Source organism: Neoarius graeffei, chromosome 18 (genome assembly GCF_027579695.1).
Source record: "Neoarius graeffei isolate fNeoGra1 chromosome 18, fNeoGra1.pri, whole genome shotgun sequence".
NCBI lineage: Eukaryota > Metazoa > Chordata > Actinopteri > Siluriformes > Ariidae > Neoarius > Neoarius graeffei.
Genome location: NC_083586.1, coordinates 60,999,952 through 61,024,736, shown reverse-complemented (window position 1 = coordinate 61,024,736; position 24,785 = coordinate 60,999,952). Strand labels below are relative to the sequence as shown.

The 24,785-nt window shown below is 47.6% G+C and overlaps 1 protein-coding gene across 1 annotated transcript in view; it reads left to right on the top strand.

The window, feature by feature from the left end:
- The window catches only part of cdc25d (cell division cycle 25 homolog d), a 25,820-nt gene extending 2,025 nt beyond the window's left edge, over nucleotides 1-23,795 (top strand). The window contains exons 3-12 of the mRNA XM_060898310.1: nucleotides 4,653-4,674; nucleotides 6,241-6,312; nucleotides 13,899-14,024; nucleotides 14,162-14,266; nucleotides 14,382-14,444; nucleotides 16,163-16,261; nucleotides 16,543-16,672; nucleotides 16,715-16,790; nucleotides 17,184-17,301; nucleotides 23,658-23,795. Of these exons, the coding sequence (XP_060754293.1) occupies nucleotides 4,653-4,674; nucleotides 6,241-6,312; nucleotides 13,899-14,024; nucleotides 14,162-14,266; nucleotides 14,382-14,444; nucleotides 16,163-16,261; nucleotides 16,543-16,672; nucleotides 16,715-16,790; nucleotides 17,184-17,301; nucleotides 23,658-23,795 (949 nt within the window). The remainder of the gene's footprint in view (nucleotides 1-4,652; nucleotides 4,675-6,240; nucleotides 6,313-13,898; nucleotides 14,025-14,161; nucleotides 14,267-14,381; nucleotides 14,445-16,162; nucleotides 16,262-16,542; nucleotides 16,673-16,714; nucleotides 16,791-17,183; nucleotides 17,302-23,657) is intronic.
- The last annotated feature ends 990 nt before the right edge of the window (nucleotides 23,796-24,785 follow it).

Sequence of the window (24,785 nt, the reverse complement as noted above, 5' to 3'; positions counted from 1 at the left end):
AGCCAAAGCTTCAGCTTTCACACTAACACCATGGATGGATTTTCATGACACTACGGGCCCCTAATTATTGGGGTGTGTCCTCCCGAAGCGCACACAGTTTACATGTCAAGTTTAAAGGGGAACTGAAGTCATTCTTAAACTTGCTTTATTTCTTAATTAACGTGTTATTCAGTTATGTTTTCGGTTTGAGTAACCTTATATCGTGACTCGTATTGGCAGCTAATTGCAATTAAATATTATACTTATCGGCCTATTTGGTTTTTAGCCGTGTTGAATTTAGTGTGTTTGGTCCACGGCAGGCGTTGCTTATCCACGCGATCTTCACGAGACTTGTGCGAGACTTCGAAACGTGAAGCGTCAGCCAGGTGTCAGTGCCGCCATTTTGAAAACTGTTTTCCAAACGAAGTATTGCACAAAAACAAGTTTAAAGGACGATTACTGCCAACTTTTTTCAAACTTTCCTGATTGCTATCAAAACAAACAAAACTTCCGGCTTGATTACATCAGCATTCGAAAGAGGGCGCGCGCGACTTTTGACAACGTTGGCAGATGTTGGTCACTTTGATTTCCGCTGTACGTTTTACTTCCGTCCTACGATGTCTCGCACAGGTCTCAACGAATCTCGTTTACAGCCATTGCTTTGACATATGGACTGATATATTACAGAGCATATTTCAAACACTCATAACTTGCTATAGCAGCGACAAAATAGCGATCAAACATGCATTCCGATATTTAATAAAATGAGAGAAATAAAATTTTAATCATAACAAATTTGCTTTCAGTTCCCCTTTAATCAGCTAATTTCATCCTACGTTTTCAAAACCGCATTTACTCCAATATTTAAATCAAAAAGCAAAAATGCTGTAAAAATATAATAATAAATCGTAAGTGCAAGGGCCCCGATTGGCCCCAGGGGCCTGTGTATGTGCACACTTTGCCCATGTAGTAATCAGTCTATGCTAATACGTATGGGCGATTATACGTATGGGCGCTGTGTGAGACGGCTGCCTCTCCAGTAGCTTTGTAGTTTTTAGCTCTTTAAACCTCTTTTTTCCACCTTTTTTTACTTTTCTGCTCTTCTTACGAAGACAGAGTGTGTTTTACTATACAACATGGATATATTTAACACGCAACCAGGAGCCAGTTTTCTCATTTATTCAAGAGAGGAGCTGCTGGCCCTGAAAACAATGGGATGAGCCGGGATACGACACCCCATCCCGGTGGAGCTGAGGAGGAAACCCAGGGGCTGCAAGGCTGGAGCTAAGCTAAAGGCTAGGCTAGCGGACAACCGGCAGCGCTACAAGCCATCCATTCCCTCTGTTATTATGGGGAATGTGAACTCGCTGCCGAATAAAGTCGACGAGCTTTCCGCTCTGAACAACCAGCCGATTTACTGGGAGAGCAGCTTATTTATCTTTACGGAGACATGGCTAACACACCTTGTACCGGACGCTAACGTGGACCTGCGGGGATTCACTGCTGTGAGAGCCGACAGACACACTAACACATGCGGGAAAAGCAAAGGTGGGGGACTCATCATTTATGTTAACAACTGCTGGTGTAACCCGGGACATATCTCCGTAAAGACAGTTTTATTTTGCCTGGACTTGGAGCTGCTAGCCGTTAGCCTGCGGCCATATTATCTGCCGAGGGAGTTCAGGCACGTGATCACCATCTGTGTTTGCATCCCTCCGAGGGCAGACGCAGCCGCTGCATGTGAGAGGATTCACTCTGTCACAGCAAGGCTGCAGACACAGCACCCTGAGGCATTTATCATCATTTCTGGGGACTTTAATCATGCTACTTTGGACTCTACTTTGGCTGCTTTTTACCAGGCTGTGGATTGTCCAACAAGGAACAACAGGACAATTGACTTGCTGTATGCTAATGTGAGGGACGCATACAGAGTCACACCCCTCCCCCCACTAGGGAAGTCTGACCACAACCTGGTTCTTCTACAGCCGAAGTACACCTCCCTGGTTCAAAGGCAGCCTGCAACAACTAGCTCCATCAGGAGGTGGTCCCCTGAAATGGAAGATGCCCTCAGGGACTGTTTTGCAAGGGCGGCTGGTGCATAAGGGAGATTGGGCGACACACTGCCAAAACGAAAAAAAAAAGTTTTTTTTCTTTTTTTAAAACAAACTTTCACCAGCGCTGCTCGAGGCCGTTTTAATCTGTCTCTGGGTATCATTGTCCAATCAGGGTGGTCTTGCTTCTAGAGTACCACCCCTTTTGGGGCGATTTCAGTCACGCTGAAAATCGCCCAAGAGTTCACTGATAGAGTCCCATGTTAATATATTTTTTTTCTCCTGACTGACACTTCAATGCAATCTCTATGGGTTCCAGGGGGGCTTGCCCTAACATGCTTACGTCACTGCGAAGCACGGCAAAGTTGAGTTCGATCCACTCAGTTTCTGAGGTGAGATGGATGTGGAAAGCAATTCAGTGCGGTCCTTAAAAGAAGTTCCATTTAGTCAGCGATCAAATCGAGCTAAATTGGCAACAAAACAAGCTGGACCCCCCTCAACCAAATCTAAACATAAAACAAATTTCAACAAGGGGGGAAAATCATATACTCGAGGTTTTACTTCAATATGGTCCCAGCGCAAATCCTGGCGAGCTGGCTGCGAGGACGCCTCAGCGGTTTTCTGCTCCCCCTGCTTACTTTCCCACCCTGGAGGGGCTCCACGGACAACACTGCTTGGACGGTCACTGGAGTTTCGGACATGCATCATTTGTTGGAGAAAATAAAAAAACATGAGTCATCAAAGATTCACATGGGCAGCTGCCTGAAATTTTCGGCTTTTGGGAGAGTGAACATCGCTACACAACCGGATGAGGGCTACAGGCTAGCAGTTCGCCGCCACAACGATGAGGTGAGCAAGAACAGGCACATATTAAACCGGCTCACCCAATGCGTGAAATTTTGTGGAGTGTTCAAGTTAGCTCTACGAGGCAAAGACGAAACTGGGGGCTCCAGTCACCGTGGTGTTTTTCTGGGTTTGGTTGACTATTGACTTGCTACCTAGGTCAATTTACTTCAGTCCTGTGGACATTTATGGTCCGTGTAGACATAACAGGGGAAAATTGCCCCCCCTGAAAAAAAATTCAGGAGCCGCCACTGCTGTTATGACATCACGGACTGGGATGTGCTGCTTAGCCCACACCTTGAGGACATAGAGGGGCTGACACACTGTCTGACGGATTACCTTAACTTCTGTGCAGACGTGGTCTCCCCCGCTAAGACTGTACGGTGTTACCCTAATAACAAGCCATGGGTAACACAAGAAGTCAAATCTGTCCTCAACAGGAAGAAGGCCACCTTCAGGAGCAGGGATAGGGAGGCGATGAAAGCAGCACAGCAGGAGGTAAAACGCTGCTTGAGGGAAGCTAAGGACAGCTACAGGAGAAAGGTGGAGCAGGAGCTGAAGGAGAACAGCATGAGGGAGGTCTGGGAAGGTGTGAAAACCATCACAGGCCACAATACAAAGACCAGAGTTGTTGAGGGGACAGTGGAGAGGGCGAATGAGTTGAATGACTTTTTCAATCAGTTCAACCAGCCCACGTCCCCCCCACCCTCTCCCTCACTGCAGCCATCTCTCCTTCTTCCCTCAACACACCTCCCCCCAGTCATCACAGCAGCCCCCTCCCCCCCCACCTCAACACAGACTCCTCCATGCATTACTGCAGACCAGGTCAGAGGTCAACTGAGGAAGCTTCACCCCTGGAAAGCAGCAGGCCCGGACAAGGTGTGTCCCCGACTACTGAAGACCTGTGCTGCTGAACTGGGTGAAGCACTCCAACGCATCTTCAACCTCAGCCTGCAGCTGGGGAGAGTGCCAACCCTCTGGAAGACATCATGTATCGTTCCAGTCCCCAAAATGAATTGGCCCAGCGAGCTGAACGACTTCTGACCGGTGGCACTCACTTCACATCTGATGAAGACGTTGGAGCGGCTCTTCCTCAGCCTCCTCAGACCCCAGGTACAACATGCCCAGGACTGTCTGCAGTTTGCGTACCGGGCAGGTCTCGGTGTGGAAGACGTCATCCTCTACCTGCTACACCGAGCCCACTCGCATCTGGATAAGGGAAATGACACAGTGAGGATCCTTTTCTTGGACTTCTCGAGTGCCTTCAACACCATCCAGCCCCTATTGCTTCAGGACAAACTGAACAGGATGCGAGTGGACCCCTGCCTGGTCACCTGGATCTCCAGCTACCTCACTGACAGGCCGCAGTATGTCAGGCTGAAGGACATCACGTCTGACACTGTGATTAGCAGCACCAGAGCACCCCAGGGTACGGTGCTGGCCCCTCTTCTCTTCACCCTGTACACCGCGGACACCGCTCTGACGTCTCCATTAGATTTCTCATTAACATGACGCTCCAAAGTCCGAAACCTGATCTTTTATCATCACTTATTTATGAGATTGTTATTTTTATCTCCCATTGTAACTGCGCTAATGATAATGATAACGATAAGAATAACGATGTCCCTCCGTGATGTTGCAAATATTTTATTATAAACATATTTAACGTGTATCATGGTGGAGTTTAACGCTCATATTATTGCTGTTTGCTGTCATTTCTTGTGTGGATCTGATTATGTAGAGTTTATCTCATGTTAAAGGTCATGTTTGTGTTCGCAGCGGGCAGGAGGAGGAGCTACAGGTGAGCGCGTCTTCATTTCACCTGTCCGTGGTGTGTTGATCACACTCTGAAACACTGATATTCATGTCTCCTTTACAGAAGAGTGACATCACCTGGACACACCTCGATCACGGTACGAAACCTGATTTCAGTAAAACTGGTAATATTATTGTAGCTAGGAGCTGCAGCGCCCTCTGGTGGAGCCTGGTGTAAAGTCAAACTGGAAGAATGAAAGTGGACTTGAAAGGATCCTGTGAACACAGAGTGCACTTCAGGAGATGGACTTGACACTCGACAGCTGTTCCTTGACGTAGTAAATACAGGATGTAATACGGACATGTTTTATACTCCACGCGCTAAAAAAAGGCGAGAAGAATTGACTTCCTGCGCTGTGTTGCAGGTTACAGCCCAAAGAACTCTCTGTTAGAGCTGATTACATCACAGACATTTAACAGACGCTCTTCTCCACCGCGATGTACAACGAGCAGTTGGGGGTTCGGTGCCCTGTTCAAGGGCACTTTGGCCATTCCAGCTGGTCCAAGGAATTGAACCAGCAACCATTTGGTCCCAAAGCTGCTTCTCTAACCATGAGGCCACGGCTTCCCCCATTAACATTACAGCTTATTACAGATTATTACACTTCATTACAGCTTTGTCTTAAGATCATTTTTATATTCTTTAATCATGTGAGTATTTATTAATAATGAGCAGAGAAATGAGACTCATGTCTCAACATCAGATATAAAAAATAATAAGAAAATAAGGTAAACAACAACAACAACAATAATAATAATAATAAGAATAAGAATCAGGATCTAGTTTTCCAAAAAGAGAACAAAATTCAGATGATTTTCAGTACAGAGAGAGAGAGGGAGAGGCAGACACAGACAGACAGACACAGAAAGGGACAGAAACAGAGAGAGAGACAGACAGACAGAAAGAGAGACAGACAGAAGGGGACAGAAAGAGAGAGAGAGACAGACAAACAGACAGACAGACAGACAGACAGACAGGGACAGAAACAAAGAAACAGCCAGACATACAGAAAGAGAGATAGACACAGAAAGGGAGAGAGAGAGAGAGAGAGAGAGAGAGAGAGAGAGATCAGTGTGATGCTCGTTCTACCTTTCAAATCTTTTAGGTTTTAAGAAAATCAGCTGAGATTTAATTTTAATCATTAGACAGAATAATGATAGGAAATGATAATAAATGATAGTAAATGATAATGATAATAAATTATTGTAAATGATTATAAATGATTATAAATGATTATAAATGATTAAAAATGATGTAAGATAATTGGAATAAATGAAATACAGCAGATTTCAGTGAGTTAAAACAGGGATCTCAGAGAATGTACGTAAAATACAACATACATTTTAAACTGAAAATCAATTCCATGGGGATTAAAATTCTCCAGTACGATTAAAACTAAATAAAGACATTTGTTTATCGTCATATTTTAAAATGTATTTTAATAAATTACATATAATACATAGATAGTCAGTCAGTGAGTCCTCAGGGACAGTGTTATATAATAAGAATCTTATTATATTTTGTGTGTGTGTGTGTGTGTGTGTGTCACAGACCCCCCGCCTGAGAGGAGGACCTGAGGATGATGAAGGTGCTGAAGATGATAAGGAGAACTCCAGCGTGCGTGTCAGTACCCTGCTGTATCTGGGTTATTAATTCAATAAAACAAACTCTGACAGAGCACTGCTGAAAGTGGGCGTGGCCTAACATGCTTAGTATAAATGTAATTAAATTTTACATCCTATCCAAAACTACTGGCATACGGGTTCCGGTCCAAACCAGACCAATCTGGCACCAACACCATGCTCTGTTAGGGTTTTGCTGGGATTCGAACCTGGTTCGCTAATCCAGCAAACCCCCACTAGGCCACCAGGGGGATGACTCAAGTGCAGAGGCGTGAGGTGGAAGTAGAAAAGTATCAAAAAGGTTTTTTTACAAAATATACAATCCACGGCAAAAAACAAAAGTAATCCAAAAGCTCAGAAGATAAAGGGAAAATAAAAAATATCCAAAAGTTCAAAGTCCAAAAATAAGAAAAGGCAAAAATGCAAACGCTCAGAAGATCTCAAAAATGGTACAAACAAAATTCAAAAAGGTCCAAAAAGAAAGCAAAGTACAAAAACCACAAAGACACAGGCAAAGAACATGGAACAGAGGGAACTGGCACTAACAGGCATAGCATAGGAAAAAGACTCCGTGACAAGGGAACAAACAGAGGGGTATTTATACACACACTAATTAAGGAACAGGGCGGGGCAGGAAACAGGCAATGAAGACAAACACAAAAACACAGTGGCGGCCTCTAGAGGCCAAAACAAACATGACAAGATGGAAATAACAGCGGCCTCTAGAGGCCAAAACAGTCCCAGTCCTAACAGGACCCCCCCCCAGGAGCGTCTCCTGACGTTCCCAGGGCGATCCGGATGGGCCGAATGGAAGTCCCGGCATAGTCCTTTATCTAGAATGTCCCAGGCCGGGACCCAACAGCGTTCCTTAGGGCCATAGCCCTCCCAATCTACTAGATATTGAAGCCCGCCGCGGACCCGGCGGGAGTCAAGCAGGCGATGCATGGTGAACACAGTCTGACCCTGGAAGATGCGGGGGGGTGGGGGGTTCCTAGGGGCAGGGGCATACGTGGACGTCAGTACGGGCCACAACAGGGAAACATGGAATGTGGGGTTGATCCTCAGAGTCCGGGGCAACTGGAGCCGGTAGGCGACAGGGTTCACCCTGCGCACCACCTTGAAGGGGCCAATGTAGCGAGGAGCAAGCTTGTGGTTCTCCACCCACAGCGGAAGGTCCTTAGTGGACAGCCAAACCCGCTGCCCAGGGCGGAAAGCGTGGGCAGGTCTTCTATGGCGGTTGGCCTGAGTCTGGTTGGTTCTGGAGGTCTGTATGAGGGTCTTCCTGACCTTGCTCCAGGTCTTGCGACACCGTCTCACATATTGGTTGACCGAGGGCACCCCCACATCCTCCTCCTGGTCCGGGAACAGAGGTGGCTGGAACCCGAATTGGCACTGGAATGGCGACAGCTTGGTGGCCGATGACTGCAGGGTGTTGTGGGCGTACTCTGCCCATGGCAGCCAGGTGCTCCACGATGTCGGGTTATCCATAGCCAGGCCTCACAGGGTGGTTTCCAGGTCCTGGTTGAGCCTCTCCGTCTGGCCATTGGACTGTGGGTGAAACCCAGAGGAGAGGCTGGCAGTGGCTCCGATGACCTTGCAGAACCCGTGCCACACTCGGGAGGAGAACTGGGGCCCTCAGTCTGAGACAATGTCCTGCAGGAGACCAAAGACTCGGAAGACATGAGTGAATAATAGCTTAGCAGTTTCAAGAGCAGAAGGGAGCCTGCACAGTGGTAAAAAGCCGCAGGCCTTGGAGAATCTGTCAACAATGACCAATATGACAGTGTTACCTTGTGACTCGGGGAGACCCGTGATGAAGTCGACTGCCACGTGGGACCAGGGACGCCGGGGAATGGTCAGAGGATGCAGGAGACCCTGGGGGTGCTGTCGTGGGTTCTTGCTTCTGGTGCACACTTCGCAGGAAAGGACGAATGACCTCACTTCCTTCTCCATGCTAGGCCACCAGAAGCGCCTTCTCAAAAAGTCCAGGGTCCTTCGAGCTCCCGGGTGGGCGGTGAGAGGGGACGAGTGACCCCACTGGAGAACCTTGGCCCGGGCTTGATGTGGGACATACAAGAGGCCTGGTGGCCCCGTCCCAGGACCGGGGTCCTGGCATTGGGCTCGTCGGACGGCCTCCTCAATACTCCAGCGGACAGGGGCCACAATCCGGGACACAGGGATAATAGGCCCGACTTCACTCTCCCTGTTAGTGGCAGAGAACAGCCTGGACAGTGCGTCAGGTTTGGTGTTCTTGGAGCCGGGGCGGTACGATAGGGTGAAGTCAAACCGACTGAAAAACAGGGCCCACCTAGCCTGTCATGGGTTCAGTTTCTTGGCTTGCTGGAGGTACTCCAGGTTCTTGTGGGCCGTCCAAACCAGGAATGGATGTTGCGCTCCCTCCAGCCAGTGCCTCCACTCCTCAAGGGCCAGTTTGACCGCTAGCAGTTCTCGATCCCCCACATCGTACCGGGACTCCGCAGGACTCAGGCGGTGGGAGAAGTATGTGCAGGGGTGCAGCTTTCCTTCCGAACGTTGAGAGAGCACTGTGCCGACACCACTGTCCGAGGCGTCCACCTCCACGATGAATGGTTGGGAGGTGTCTGGGAGGACCAGAATGGGTGCCGTGCAGAAGCGGTGCTTGAGGTCTTTGAACGCCTTTTCCACCTGAGGAGACCAGACATAAGATCCACCTGTCCCTTTGGTGAGGTCCGACATGGGTGCTGCTACAGAACTAAAGTTCCTGATAAACTTGCGGTAGAAGTTAGCAAATCCTAAGAACCGCTGAACCTCTTTGACGGACTTGGGAGTGAGCCAGTTCCGGACGGCCAGGGTCTTGGCTGGGTCCATTTGGAGTTGGCCTGTCCGTACAATAAAACCCAGAAAGGAGACCTAGGGAACATGAAATTCGCATTTCTGGGCCTTGGCGAACAGATTGTTCTGTAGCAGCCTCTGGAGAACCTGGCGGACATGGTGGCGGTGCTCCTGCATGGTCTTGGAAAAGATAAGGATGTTGTTGAGGTAGACAAAAACGTACAGGTTAATCATGTCCCTCAAGATGTCATTGATTAGGGCCTGAAAAACAGCTGGTGCATTGGTGAGTCCGAAGGGCATCACCTGGTATTCGTAGTGCCCAGACGGGGTGTTAAAGGCAGTCTTCCACTCATCTCCCTGTCGGATACGGATGAGGTGGTATGCGTTCCGTAGGTCCAACTTGGTGAAGACAGTGGCGCCTTGGAGCAGGTGGAATGCTGTGGACATCAGTGGAAGGGGATATCGGTTGCACACAGTGATCTTGTTCAGGCCCCTGTAGTCAATACATGGTCGGAGCCCCCCATCCTTCTTGCCAACAAAGAAGAAGCCGGCACCAGCAGGTGAGGTGGAGGGTCGAATGAACCCAGAGACCAGGGCTTCTTTGAGGTATTCCTCCATGGCCTTGCGTTCTGGCTGAGAGAGGGAAAACAGTCTGCCACGAGGAGGGGTAGTCCCAGGGAGCAAGTCGATGGCACAGTCGTAGGCCCGGTGCGGAGGAAGAACGGCGGCCCTGCTTTTGCTGAATACCTCCTTCAAATCCCAGTACTCTGTGGGAACTTGAGATAGCTCGGTGAGATCAGGGGGCTCGGCAGGAGACACAGGAGAGCTAGAGAGCAGACAAGAGGCATGGCACGCAGGGCCCCATTCCACAACCTGGCTTGTTACCCAGTCTATGTGAGGGTTGTGGCGGGTAAGCCAAGGAAGGCCTAGAATCACTGGGAACTCTGGTGAAGGAATCAGGTGCAGGGATATTTCTTCCTTGTGACCTTGAGACTGGAGGAAGACTGGAGAAGTTACTTGGGTGACTCTTCTGTCACCTAAGGCTTGGCCATCCAGGGCAGACACAGACAGTGGGACTTCAAGAGGTGCAGTCAGGACATTGATACTTTGGGCAAAGTGAACATCCATAAAGTTTCCAGCCGTCCCGGAGTCTAACAAGGCTTGACAAGAGTGGACGGACTCACCCCAGGAGATGGAGACCGGGATGTAAACTCCTTGGCCAGGAAGTTCAGGAGAGAGGGTAGGTCCCGTCACAACCCTCCCTCGGCTGGACAGGGCAGTCCTTTTCCCAAGAGTTCGGGACATGATGCTCGGAAGTGACCAGGCTTGCCACAGTAGATGCAGCACTTGTCTCTCCTTCTGCGCTCCCTCTCAGATGTGGAGAGGCGAGTACGACCCACTTGCATGGATTCTGGACAGTCACTGGAGGAGGTAGACAGGCTCCAGGTAGAGGCAGGGAGGCCAGGGAGGCTCAGGACTTGGCGGCGTTCTCTCATCCTGTTGTCCAGACGAGTAGAATGTGAGATCAGTGTTTCGAGGTCACTAGGGCATCCGACAGAAGCCAGACCGTCTTTGATGGGGTCAGACAGACCATGGTGGAAGGCTGACACCAGGGCAGTCTCGTTCCATCCACTTACTGCTGTGAGCGTCCGGAACGAGATGGCGTAGTCTGCGATGCATCCCCCTTGCTGGATGGACATGAGCTTTCTGGCTGCGTCTTTACTGATGTCTGCTTGATCGAAGACACAAAGCATCTCCTCAGTAAACAGCTGGAAATCAGAGCACTCGGGTCCCTGTCTCTGCCAGATAGCAGTGGCCCAGGCCCGCGCCTTACCAGCTAACAAGGTTATCACAAAGGCAATCTTGCGGCGATCCGTAGTGTAGGTGGTAGGCTGAAGCTCAAAGGTGAGTTGGCACTGGGTAAGGAACTCTCGACACTCACTGTGCTTGCCGTCATACCTCTGTGGTGCAGGAAGGCTGGGTTCGCGAGGTGAAGAAGGCAGCATGGCAGGAGGCACTGGAGCAGGAGCGGATGGTGGAGCAGGAGCAGGCGGAGGAGATGGGGCAGAGAAGTCAGCTGTGCCAGGGTTTTCCCAATCTGCTGAAGCAGTACCTCGTGGCGAGCAAGGGTCTCACGTTGGCTTGTGAGAGTCCGTCCATGAGTGTCCATGGTGGATCCGAGGCGTGTTAACGCAGCCATCATTCCCTGAAGGTTGGCCGGGTAGACAGATGAAGAAGCCTCTGTTAGGGTTTTGCTGGGATTCGAACCTGGTTCGCTGGTGTGATAATCCAGCAAACCCCCACTAGGCCACCAGGGGGATGACTCAAGTGCAGAGGCATGAGGCGGAAGTAGAAAAGTATCAAAAAGTTTATTTACAAAATGTACAATCCACGGCAAAAAACAAAAGTAATCCAAAAGCTCAGAAGATAAAGGGAAAATAAAAAATATCCAAAAGTTCAAAGTCCAAAAATAAGAAAAGAAAAGGCAAAAATGCAAACGCTCAGAAGATCTCAAAAATGGTACAAACAAAATTCAAAAAGGTCCAAAAAGAAAGCAAAGTACAAAAACCACAAAGACACAGGCAAGGAACATGGAACAGAGGGAACTGGCACTAACAGGCATAGCATAGGAAAAAGACTCCGTGACAAGGGAACAAACAGAGGGGTATTTATACACACACTAATTAAGGAACAGGGCGGGGCAGGAAACAGGCAATGAAGACAAACACAAAAACACAGTGGTGGCCTCTAGAGGCCAAAACAAACATGACAAGATGGAAATAACAGCGGCCTCTAGAGGCCAAAACAGTCCCAGTCCTAACATGCTCAGGCTGTGATGCCGCAGGCTTTGATTCCTTCAGTTAAGATTTCTGATGACCTTGGACAGGACACGGTGTGTTCGAACCCAGCTCTCCCTCAGCTCCAGTCAGTCAGGGGAAGGAATAAAACACACTGTGTGTCACTCTGTTAGAGGAAAATAATCAACGACAGGATTATGTGATGAAGCAGAGTTCCTGTTATCGTTTTTTTTTTTTTCAAACATCATGTCTGGAAACTAGTGCTGTCAAGCGATTAAAATATTTAATCGCGATTAATGTCGCGACTGTCATAGTTAACTCGCGATTAATCGCAATTTAATCGCACATTTTTGTCACATAAAAAAACATTGTAATTCTCTTATCAGCATAAAAAAGTGAATGGGCTTGCTTTGCACCAATGTTTTTTTTTTTTATTGCAAAGCATAACACGTCTTGACACAGCCACTGCAAAGTGAAACCTAAGCTGAGCACCGGCGCGGGGCTAGCAAGAGAACCATGAGTGAAATGATCTACTGTTTAAGTTAGTCTACAACTAAAGAGAGATAGGTTACACAGTGACGGTAGGCTTGACATGCTTGATTATAATATAAAGTACACTATTATATTAAGTTTAAGTTGTTCGTTGATAAATATTGCATTGAATCTGATCTTTACTGTTTCAGCTCACTTAACACATTTTGTACTTTTACACTTTCTGCCTGTTGATGCATCGTGCTGTCCAATCAGAGGCGGCCAAATTTGCATATTACAGGAAGGATTTCTGGGATAGCATTGAGTTTACAGTTCAGAGGGATCTGGCTTCTTTAGACGCTGTCTTCTTAAAACTGAATAAATATTTAAAAAGAGCCAAATTAGCCAGTCTTTTGAACGGCTCTTTTCAAAGAACGGATCACAAAGATGCGGATCCCATCAAAGAGCCATAAATCCCATCTCTACTAGCGCGCCCTGCCCGAGCTGGTTCTTGGGGGGGGAGGGCAGAGGACTCTGGCTGTGCGGGGCGTGGCATTACAGTCTAGCTGCTATCGGTTTTCTAACCAAAGTCTCTGTTCCAAGTTCCTGGCAGTTTCAAAAGCTTATGAAAAACCTACATCATGCCACAGAGCGTTAATCTCACGATAAAAACTTTATCGCCGTTAAAATTGAGTCAAGTTAAAGCATTAATAACGCGACATTTTTGACAGCACTACTGGAAACATTTTATTCCTCTTATACAGCAATTACATTTTCTTATTTATGAAAGAACAACACACACACACTATAGTGTACTATTTATCCATTTATAGTTACATTACATTAATAGTAATGGCATTTAGCAGACGCTCTTATCCAGAGCGAGATACAACATACCCAGAGCAGCCTAGGGAGCAGTTGGGGGTTAGGTTCCTTGCTCAAGGGCACTTAAGCCATTCCTGCTGGTCCAGGGAATTGAACCGGTGACCTTTCAGTCCCAAAGCTGCTTCTGTAACTATGAGGCAGTTATATTTATAGTTATAGTTATGGAACGTCTGGAAAACAAGTTCTTAGTTATATTCTAGCAGCTATAAACGGTCGTTCCCTCAGCAGCCGGTGTTTTTTTTCTCCGCATGTTACCGAGAAACTGCAACGAAGTGTAAACTCCTCTGTCCTGAAGATGTCAGAAAACGTAAAGTTGCAGGTTTATGTCCAACACTGACACTGGAGACTCCTTCCATCTCCTTATACACTCCTTTCTACAGGAGCTGTTACTATAGAAACGATAATGTATTGAACATTCTAGAGAATGAAGGTAAACATGTTAATCCTGTCGAGGTGTGTGATGTACAGTACAGTATTAACGATGCACAATAAGCTGCTAGTGTTGAGATATGACTCACAACTTCTTCAACACTTGACATAAGGTTCTCTCGTTGTCTTTTCCGTCGCAGATGTCGACAGTACGAGCTGTGGGTGATGTATTTTTGTGTGTTTTGTGCTACAGAAGAGATTGAGAGTGAGACTGTTCAGCTCGTCCAGTCCTGAAGATCAGCGCAAGTCTGTGAGAAGAAGTAAGAGACAATCCTGCTCTTCACCAACAGAGGAGGAACCAGAGACGCCTGACTCAGCGGTACGACTGTCTCAGGGTTTTGCTCACACGACTGTAATAAGCAGGAAGTTCACAGGAGGCCAAACTGGTAGCTTCTCACTGGAATAACTTCCTCTCTCTCTCTCTCTCTCTCTCTCTCTCTCTCTCTCTCTGTGCAGTCACTGATGCTCTTCCAGAGATTGAGATCCAGCAGAAATCCAGCACACACACTCATCCCCGACAGCGCCATCACTGATCACTGCCTCATTGGAGACTTCAGCAAAGTACAATACCACGAACACCACACATCCTGACAATGAGACGTGATAGATGATGTACTTTAATACAAGCGTACGTGTGTTTAGCGTGATGAGCGGCTGAGCTGTTGTTGTTCCGCAGCATCACGTGCTTCCTGTGGAGAAGGTGAACCATCAGGACCTTCACTGTGTTTCAGCTCAAACTGTGAGTAGGTTCCTGCTTCTATAACACCAGGGCCTGGGGTGGAGTGTATCCTGCTTATGACTGTGTATAACTGTTTTTAATCCTGTATCACATCATTTCCCTTTAACACAGCTGATGATGAACAGAACTGGTGATTCTGAATAATATTCACTTTTTATTTTAACAATGGAGACAAATTGAGGTTTTAAACAGGACCATGGAGCAATAACTCACAAGGAGCAATAACTCACATGGAGCAATAACTCACAAGGAGCAATAACTCACATGGAGCAATAACTCACAAGGAGCAATAACTCACATGGAGCAATAGCTCACAAGGAGCAATAACTCACAAGGAGCAATAACTCACATGGAGCAATAACTCACAAGGAGCAATAACTCACATGGAGCAATAACTCGCAAGGAGCAATAACTCACATGGAGCAATAACTCACAAGGAGCAATAACTCACATGGAGCAATAACTCACAACTGTTTCAGGATAGAAACAGTGTTGCCAGATACTGCTGACATTTTCCAGCCCAAAATATGTTCAAAACCCGCCAAAATGCATGTAAAACCGCCCAATCTGGGAACACTGGATAGAAAACCAAAGAACAGAAACATAACAGTAGCAGAGATTTTTAAACAAATGCACACCTTTTAAGCCACGCCTCCTTCACTGTGACTGGCACAGAGGCCACACCTCCTGCACAGTTTCTAAAACACAGAGGCCACACCTCCTTCACCATGACTAACAGGCAAAGCCCATGCCTGCTTCACTGAGACTGACAGCGAGGCCACACCTCTTTCACTGTGACTGACACATACAGAGGCCATGCCTCCATTACTGAGACTGACACACACTGAGGCCACGCCTCCTTCACTGTGACGGACATACAGAGGCCACACCTTCTTCACTGTGACTGACACAGAGGCCACACCTCCTCAACTATGACTTACACACACAGAGGCCACGCCTCCTTCACTGTAACTGACAGACAGAGGCCACACCTCCTTCACTGTGACTGATACACACAGAGGCCACACCTCCTTCACTGTGACTGACACAGACAGAGGCCACGCCTCCTTCACTGTAACTGACACACACAGAGGCCACACCTCCTTTACTGAGACGCACACACAGAGGCCACACCTCCTTTACTGAGACTAACACACACAGGCCACGCCTCCTTCACTGTAACTGACACACATAGAGGCCATGTCTCCTTCACTGTAACTGACACACACAGAGCCCACACCTCCTTCACTGTGACTGATACACACTGAGGCCACACCTCCTTTACTGAGACTGACACACACAGAGGCCACACCTCCTTTACTGAGACTGACACCCTGAGGCCAGACCTCCTTTACTGAGACTGACACACACAGAGGCCACACCTCCTTTACTGAGACTGACACACACAGAGGCCACACCTCCTTTACTGAGACTGAGACACTGAGGCCATGCCTCCTTTACTGAGACTGACACACACAGAGGCCACACCTCCTTTACTGAGACTGACACACACAGAGGCCACACCTCCTTTACTGAGACTGACACACAGAGGCCATGCCTCCTTTACTGAGACTGACACACACTGAGGCCACGCCTCCTTTACTGAGACTGACACACACTGAGGCCACGCCTCCTACACTGTGACTGAGAGACAGAAGTTTACATCCTGCTGGTGCATTTCCTGTGTATAAATGTGTACTTCCCATGTTGTCCTGCAGGTGGCATCTTTGATCAGAGGTCAGTTCAGTACTGTAGTGGAAGACTTCCTCATCATCGACTGCCGTTATCCATATGAGTATCAGGGAGGTCACATCAAGGTCGTGTGTGTTTTCAATTTGATCAATTTTACATTCTGAACAGATTACAGTTGCTTTCTTTATAGAGTGATGGTCATGGTGGTGATGATGATGATGGTGATGATGATGATGATGATGATGATGATGATGGTGATGATGGTGATGATGATGATGGTGATGATAGTGATGATGGTGATGGTGATGATGATGATGGTGATGATAGTGATGGTGATGATGGTGATGGTGATGATGATGATGGTGATGATGACTCTTTCACCTCACTGATCTGCCTTTTCCCTCAGGGAGCAGTGAACCTGTACACTGAGTCTCAGATCCTCCAGGCTTTCCTCCAGGCCTCATCCACCCCGCAGGAGTCTCCGGCTGTCCGTCGTGCCCCAGCAGGGGCGTCTGTTCTGGACACATGGGGCAGCAGTGGGGCAACAACGGCATCAGGAGGTCCTGCAGCAGGAGCAGTTAATGAGGGAGCATCTTCACCCAGAAAACTCATCGTGTTTCACTGCGAGTTTTCATCAGAGAGAGGACCACGACTGTGAGAGAACACACACACACACACACACACACACACACACACACACACACACACACACACACACACACACACAGGGCCTGTCCCAGTAATCGGGGTGTTTCAAAAACAGTACTGGACCTCAGTGAGCTCCAACTGACCTGACATATGGAGGTCTATTTTTGGACCTTATTGAATATTATCCACTTTGTTCTCGTCCCTTAAAGTACAAACCTTTTAGCCCCAGATTCAGTTCGTTTAATAATTTTTTTGTTAATTTAATATTTGATTAATTAATTTAATGGTTCTCTTCACATCCAGGAAATACATCTTAAAGGATTTTTTAAATTCCAGGTTTTAAACGGAGATCTTGTGTTAACTGTATAACATATCTGTGTGTGTGTGTGTGTGTTGTAGTTGTCAGTATCTGAGAGAGCTGGATCGTGCAGTGAATGCTCAGACGTACCCTCATCTCCTCTACCCCGAGCTCTACCTACTGCAGGGGGGGTACAAGCACTTTTACTCCTGCTGTCCGGTAACACACACATTTTATATACTTTATTTGATTCCACATTACAAGTTAATATCAATAGGAACCAAATATAGTGAATAATCCAAACACTATCAGGACCAAAAACATCCTGTTATGGCAATGCAGTCTCAGGGATACAGGAAGCATCTTCTCTTCCAGATGAACATGCTCCCTATAACTATTGATATAGAGCAGTATTTAGCTAGCTGTCTGGCACTTCTTTTACTTAATCCACTGATGTTAAGTCCACTGACCACCAGCCTATGTACATGGCCTAGACTCCCAAAGACAAGCACAATGAGCAAGCATTTGTAACCATAGCTCTCAATAACAGATACTAGAGGTTGGTATTTACATTTTTTTGTACAATAGGATTCCTCCATGAACAGGTCAAAAGCACAAGCTACTTCAAAGAGTCTCATCTCATCTCATTATCTCTAGCCGCTTTATCCTTCTACAGGGTCGCAGGCAAGCTGGAGCCTATCCCAGCTGACTACGGGTGAAAGGCGGGGTACACCCTGGACAAGTCGCCAGGTCATCGCAGGGCTGACACATAGACACAGACAACCATTCACACTCACATTCACACCTACAGTCAATTTAGAGTCACCAGTTAACCTAACCTGCATGTCTTTGGACTGTGGGGGAAACCGGAGCACCCGGAGGAAACCCACGCGGACACGGGGAGAACATGCAAACTCCACACAGAAAGGCCCTCGCCGGCCCTGGGGCTCGAACCCAGGACCTTCTTGCTGTGAGGCGACAGCGCTAACCACTACACCACCGTGCCGCCCTTCAAAGAGTCTAACTGTTTTATTGTCATGTGACAAGCAAATGATAGCCGGTGTGTTTGCTATTCCTGAGAAAGGGTTTGTGGATGAATTGAACCAATGTGGCTTTACAGAAGTGTGTTTGTAGATCTGTTCCTGTGGAGTACGGGAAATCTGGGCAGCAATGAGGTCCACCAGTCTGTCATGTCTGGCAGTATACAGTCCTTTATATAATGGACAACTGTTCATAATGTGAGCTACTGACTCCAGATGTTGTGGATGGTCGTGTAATATACAGAAAGGGGAATGAATAGAAGGAAACCACAGAAAGAGATTATATTTGGTGGGGAGAACCTGTAAGCAAGCCTTCGCACAGAAGGTGATGATCTCGTCGCTGATAGAGTTATTGTTGTATATGGCATGTGATACAGAGTGGTCTGCACAGGTGAGTTTAGCCAGCTTTCCCTGGAGCTTCAGGCTGGACCAATACTCCATGTTGCGCTCCCTTTGAATGGACAAAAGGGTTTGCCTTGATGTTTTAGGCGATAATAGGAGATAGGTAATGTTGTTATAATGCAGCCTGGCTTGAACCGTGATTGATGGGTCATCCACCAGTGCATCGGTGACCTCTACAGGTTGAAGGTGGGAGGTCCATTTTAATTCAGTGCCTGTTCTCCAGCACAAATCATTTAAGTCAGGCCAGTCTGATGACACGCCAAATCCCTGTGCCCTGGTATCCAGCTTACCACTGCTCTTCCTTCTAAAGCCCAGGAAGTTGTCCTCCCCACTGCCTGCATGGGTTACTTTCCATTTTTTGAAGTCCAGCAGTAGTGATGTTCTTGCTAATTGTCTCACACTGGTATCATCACAGTTCAACATGTTAATGAGGTGTGACTGCCTTGTAGCTGTGTATTCCCACATGCAGTTTGGAACGCCAAGCCCCCCATCCTGTTTTTTCTGAAAAATGAAGCATCTTGTAGAGTGTGTGTTGAGAGACAGCCATTTCCTCACCACTTGCACAGTTTTATCCTCCATTCTACGCAGATTTTTTTGTGGGATATGGACATTTGCAAATAGATGTTGTATTTTAGCAAAGGCTATGTCTCTAATTGCCTGGACCTTCAGAGTTACTGGAAGAGGTGAAGAATCGATTAGATCCAGCCTGCTTATAAACTGCTGAACCATATCAATCACTTGTTCACTCCAATCCCCTGTGATGTTAATTTTATGCCCCAGATAGTTGTAAGTTTCATGTCTGGCATACACTCTGAGTGGCTGGTCCAGGATGGTGAAAGAAGGAGGCTGGTCGGTCTTGGCTCTATACCAGTGATTGCCTCCACTCCTCCTCTCCCAAAAGACTGCACATTTACTTTACCTGTAGACCAGACCAGGTGAGAAAGCTGTTGGTGCAGGCCAGTATGTTTTTAATTACTCCCTCATCACGGGACACTGTCACGAAACAGACAGGAGATCAAATGCGCTCAAACCACAGTTTATTAATAATAGGGGAAAAGGGAGAATGTGTGTGGGTGAAGTCCAGAGGCAGGAGAACTGAGAGGCAGGGATGGCTGGTAGTGACGTCTGAGGTCTCCCATCCAAGTACTGACTGGGCTCGACCCTGCTTAGCAGCTGAGATCTGACAGGATCTGGCATAGTCAGAGAGCTGTGGCTGTAGGCTGACAGAACATGGGTTTCAGGCAATCTCCAAGCGAGCAGTCCCTCAGCAGGCAGGAGTTAGAGAGCAAACTGGAACACAGAGTCACAAATCAGGTAGCAAGATAGGGGACAGAAGGCAGATCAGGGTACCGGGGCTGGAGAGCAGACAGAGTCAAACAGAACAGAACAATTTCAGGAGTCAGAGTAGTAGGAACACAGAGCAGGTTATCAGGCTGAGAGTTGCAGACGATCTGACACAGAAGCTTGGGAGGACTGCAGCTTAAATACACACAGGGGGAAAGCAGGTGATCGGCAACAGCCAATGACAGTCACTGAAAGATAATAAGAGGAAGTGAGTGTGGGCGTGGCCGGTAATGCTGAGTGGAGATGTTACCTGAAGAGAGAAGCCCACAGGTAGGACCATGACAGACGCAATGACCACATCGTCAGCATAACCCTGGACTGGATTTGGTGATAGTACTTTGGGAGGAGCATGTGTACACAGCCATTTTAGCCACTGGTTAATTGCAATGATGAAATTTACTGCACTCCATGGGCAACCTGTTTTAATCCCCACTTCGAGATTTACAGGCTGTGTGAGTTGTTGTCCACAAATGACTTGTAGGTAAGAATTCCTATATACATCCTTTATTATGTCAATGTACATCTTTGGCAGGTGTATTTCCTCCAGTGAATTCAGCATCACCTCATGAGACAAAGTACCAAAGCCATCCCTAAAGTCCAAAAATACTACATACAATTTGGCAGAGTCATGTTTGAAGTCATCAGTAGCCGTCTTTAAACAAAAAACATGTTCATTCATGCCTTGACGTTCAATGTAGGCTTTTTGTTTGCTAGATAAAGTTCCTGTGTCAACTAGCCATGATAATATTCTGGAGAGAAGGCACTTCATAAAGACTTTGTACACAGTTAGTAACAGAGAGACATCCCTCCATGTGGAGGGGTCTTCAGGCACATTGTCTTTCTTAGGTATTCTATAAATGAGCGCTCCTTTCCATGAACAGGGGACTTTACCATTAAGCAAACAGGTGTTAAATATGCTTCTCAGTGTGGGACACGACATTAGCCTAGTGGCCTTAAGGGTTTCATAGGTGACACCATCTGCACCACTTGCTTTGTTGTTAGGTAAGTTAAGTATAACTCTCTCAATCTCCTCGACTGAGAAGGCCGATGTTACTGGCGGGGGCTCAGTGGATGTGCTGTTTACGTCATTACTCCACGGGGGCAGCTCAAGCAACCGTGCCGATGGACTATGCTGGCATTTTTGGCGATAATAATTATACACCTGCTCAGGATTACCCGACTCAGGCGGAGGCATCGGGAATATACAGTTGTTAAGAATAACATCAATTGCCTTCTTTCTACGGTGTTGCCACAGGTAAGTCAGCTTGTTTTTGCTTACCTTTTGGGCCTCTTTCGGATGTCCTTTGATAGCCGCGGCAATCGATGGCTGTAATACATCTCGCAGAAAGCGCAATTGACGCTCAATCCATTCAGCAGGGTTTTCAACAATAATGTTTCGTGCATTATTATCCAGTGGCAAAGTTCTTAAAATCCTTATCACATATTTAAGCAGCGGTATTCCCAGCTCTCGTCCATCTCTGCGTTTTGTGGTTTAAAGTCCATTTTTAAAAAAGACTCCATGTAGGATTTTAAACAGCCTCGACCATTTCCGAAGATCTCCAGCAAGGACAAAGTTTTGTTTATCCTGCAGTCTCTTTGTATCCAGGGCTTGCCTAAAAAGTCTTTCCTGGTGTTGGAAATCAATCCATTCGGAATCCGACAATACTCGTTCGAAGTTTGTTAATTCCTGAATGTTGCAGGCTGATGATCGCTGGTGCGGGGTAGAGTCCAGAATTTGCTGGCGTTGTTTGTAAATTTTACCGCTTTGTATCGCGTCTTTAAAGGCGATCTTGATAGATGTTGTTAAACACATAACTAGAAATATTATGCCCAGAATCATGTCGGAAAATTCTCTACTTTAACGACGGCAGTTACGATGGGTGATGTGACCTTAGTGTGGAACTTGATCAGGGGTCAGACTGGCGTGCACTCCGCTCCGCCGCCATGACACTCACACATACACACACACACACACACACTGACTCACTCTTCAACACACCATCACACATCCCAAAAAACATCCTGAAAATAGATCTTTCTTTCTCTCTCTCTGTCTGTCTTTTGCTGACTCTGTCTCTTTTGCTGACTGTCTGACTGACTGTCTGACTTACTGACTGTCTCTTTCTGTCTCTTTTGCTGACTCTGTCTCTCACTCACTCGCTGACTCTCTCTCTCTCACTCACTCACTCTGTCTCTCACTCACTCTCTGTCTCTCACTCACTCACTGACTGAGAGAGAGAGAGAAACAGTCAGTGAGCGAGAGAGAGAGAGAGAGAGAGAGACAATCAGTGAGTGAGAGAGAGACAGTCAGTGAGTGAGTGAGAGTGAGTGAGTGAGAGACAGAGAGAAACACTCACTCACTGACTCTCTCACTCCCTCACTGATTGTCTCTCTCACTCACTCACTGACTGTTTCTCTCTCTCTCTCTCTCTCTCTCTCTCTCTCACTCACTCACTGACTGAGAGAGAGAGAGAAACAGTCAGTGAGTGAGAGAGAGAGACAGTCAGTGAGTGAGTGAGAGAGTCACTAAGTGAGACAGAGAGAGACAGTCAGTGAGTGAGTGAGAGACAGAGAGTGAGAGAGAGAGAGTGAGTGAGAGAGAGACAGTCAGTGAGTGAGTGAGAGACAGAGAGTGAGTGAGAGACAGAGAGTGAGTGAGAGAGAGAGACAGTCAGTGAGTGAGTGAGAGACAGAGAGTGAGTGAGAGAGAGTGAGAGACAGAGAAACACTCACTCACTGACTGTCTCTCTCACTCACTCACTGACTGTCTCTCTCACTCACTCACTGACTGTCTCTCTCTCTCTCTCTCTCTCTCTCTCTCTCTCACTCACTGATTGTCTCTCTCTCTCTCTCTCACTCACTCACTGACTGTTTCTCTCTCTCTCTCTCTCTCTCACTCACTGACTGTCTCTCTCTTTCTGTCTCACTTAGTGACTCTCTCTCTCACTCACTCACTCACTCACTCACTCACTCACTCACTCACTCACTGACTCTCTCACTCACTGACTCTCTCTGTCTCACTCACTTAGTGATTCTCTCTCTCACTCACTCTCACTGACTGTCTCTCTTTGTCTCTCTGTGACTCACTCTCTCTCTCTCTCTCTCTCTCTCTCTCTTACTCACTGACTGTCTCTTTGTCTCTCTCTGACTCACTCACTCGGTAACTCTCTCACTCACTGACTGTCTCTCTTTGTCTCTCTCTGACTCACTCGCTGTCTCTCTCTCTCACTCACTGTCTCTCTTTGTCTCTCTCTGACTCACTCACTCACTCACTCACTCACTTGGTGACTCTCTCTCTCATACTCACTGACTGTCTCTCTTCGTCTCTCCCTGTGTCTCTTTCACCCACTCGCTGACTGTCTGTCTTTCTCACCCACTTGCTGACTGTCTCTCTCTCTCTGTCTCTTTCATTTATTCACTCACTGACAGTCTCTGTCTCTCACTGACTGTCTCTGTTTCTCTCACTCACTTGCTGACTGTCTCTCTCTCTCTCTGTCTCTTTCATTCACTCACTCACTGACTGTCTCTGTCTCTCTCACTCACTGGCTGACTGTCTCTCTCTCTGTCTCTTTCATTCACTCACTCACTGACTGTCTCTCTCACTGACTGTCTCTCTCACTCACTTGCTGACTCTGTCTGTGTGTGTGTGTGTCTCTCTCTCTCTTTCTCTCTCTCACTCACTCGCTGACTCTCTCTCGCTGACTGTCTCTCTTTCTGTCTCTCTCACTCGCTTGCTGACTCTTGCTCACTCGCTGACTGTCTCTCTCTCTCTTTCTCTCTCTCTCTCAGGAGCTGTGTGAGCCGCATGGTTACGTCCCCATGCGTCACAGCGACTTCAGAGAACAGTTTCAGCGTTTCAGCAGGAAGACACGCCAGCATCGTCGCAGAAGTCCAATCAGATCGCAGCAGAGGACATTGAGCTTTTAACTCTGACCAGGCTCTATCTGTAAAGAACAGAACACAAACCATGAGCGAACGCTGGGAACGACTGACTGACAGTTAGGGCGGGGCAATATGATGCTAAAATATAGACATCGTGATTTATACGGTGATTTTTTTCCCCCCAGGTGTGGTTCGTGTTTTTAATAACATCAGCAGACTGCACTGATGCTCTCAGTCACAGTGAGCTGATTAGATGTTCTCTGTACTGTATTTCCTCATGTTTCACATGTTAAATAATTCATTTCTATTTTTTCAGCCTTAAAGGAAAGTATTTTTGAAATAATATTGTGGCAATTCGGATGGGTGGGTGGAGCACAGAAGGACGGCAGGCCAGAACTGAGTTCAAAAAAACCTCTTTATTGGCACTTTTCAGTGACCTTTAACCTCTCCCAGCCACACATGCACGCACACACATACACACACACACACAGGTCGTCTGGTTGGGGAGAGAGCTCTCTCCTCTGCTCTCTCTCTCTCCTTATATAGGGCGCAGTCACTAGGGAAGACACACACACACACGTTAACTCACATCAGGTGCAGTGATTCTGCCACTTACCTTCCCTGACTCCACCCTCCGGTCACAGACCGATGCTTGACCACGCCCCCGCTGCCACATACCCCCATTGCCCGACTCAGGCCGGGCAGCCGTCCGACCTGCAGCCAACTCCCCCCCCCCGACGGGAGAGGAAGTCACCCACGACCATCTGCGCCCCTGGCCTGTGGATCACCTTGAAATTAAAGGGCTGGAGTGCCAGATACCAACGGGTGATCCGTGCGTTAGCATCCTTCATGCGGTGGAGCCACTGGAAGGGGCGTGTGGTCTGAACAGAGGGTGAAAGGGCATCCCAGCAGGTAGTAGCGGAGGGTGAGGACCGCCCACTTGATGGCTTAGCACTCTTTTTCTATTGTGCTGTAGCGCCCCTCACGCACTAACAGCTTTCTGCTGATGTACAGCACAGGGCGATCCTCCCCCTC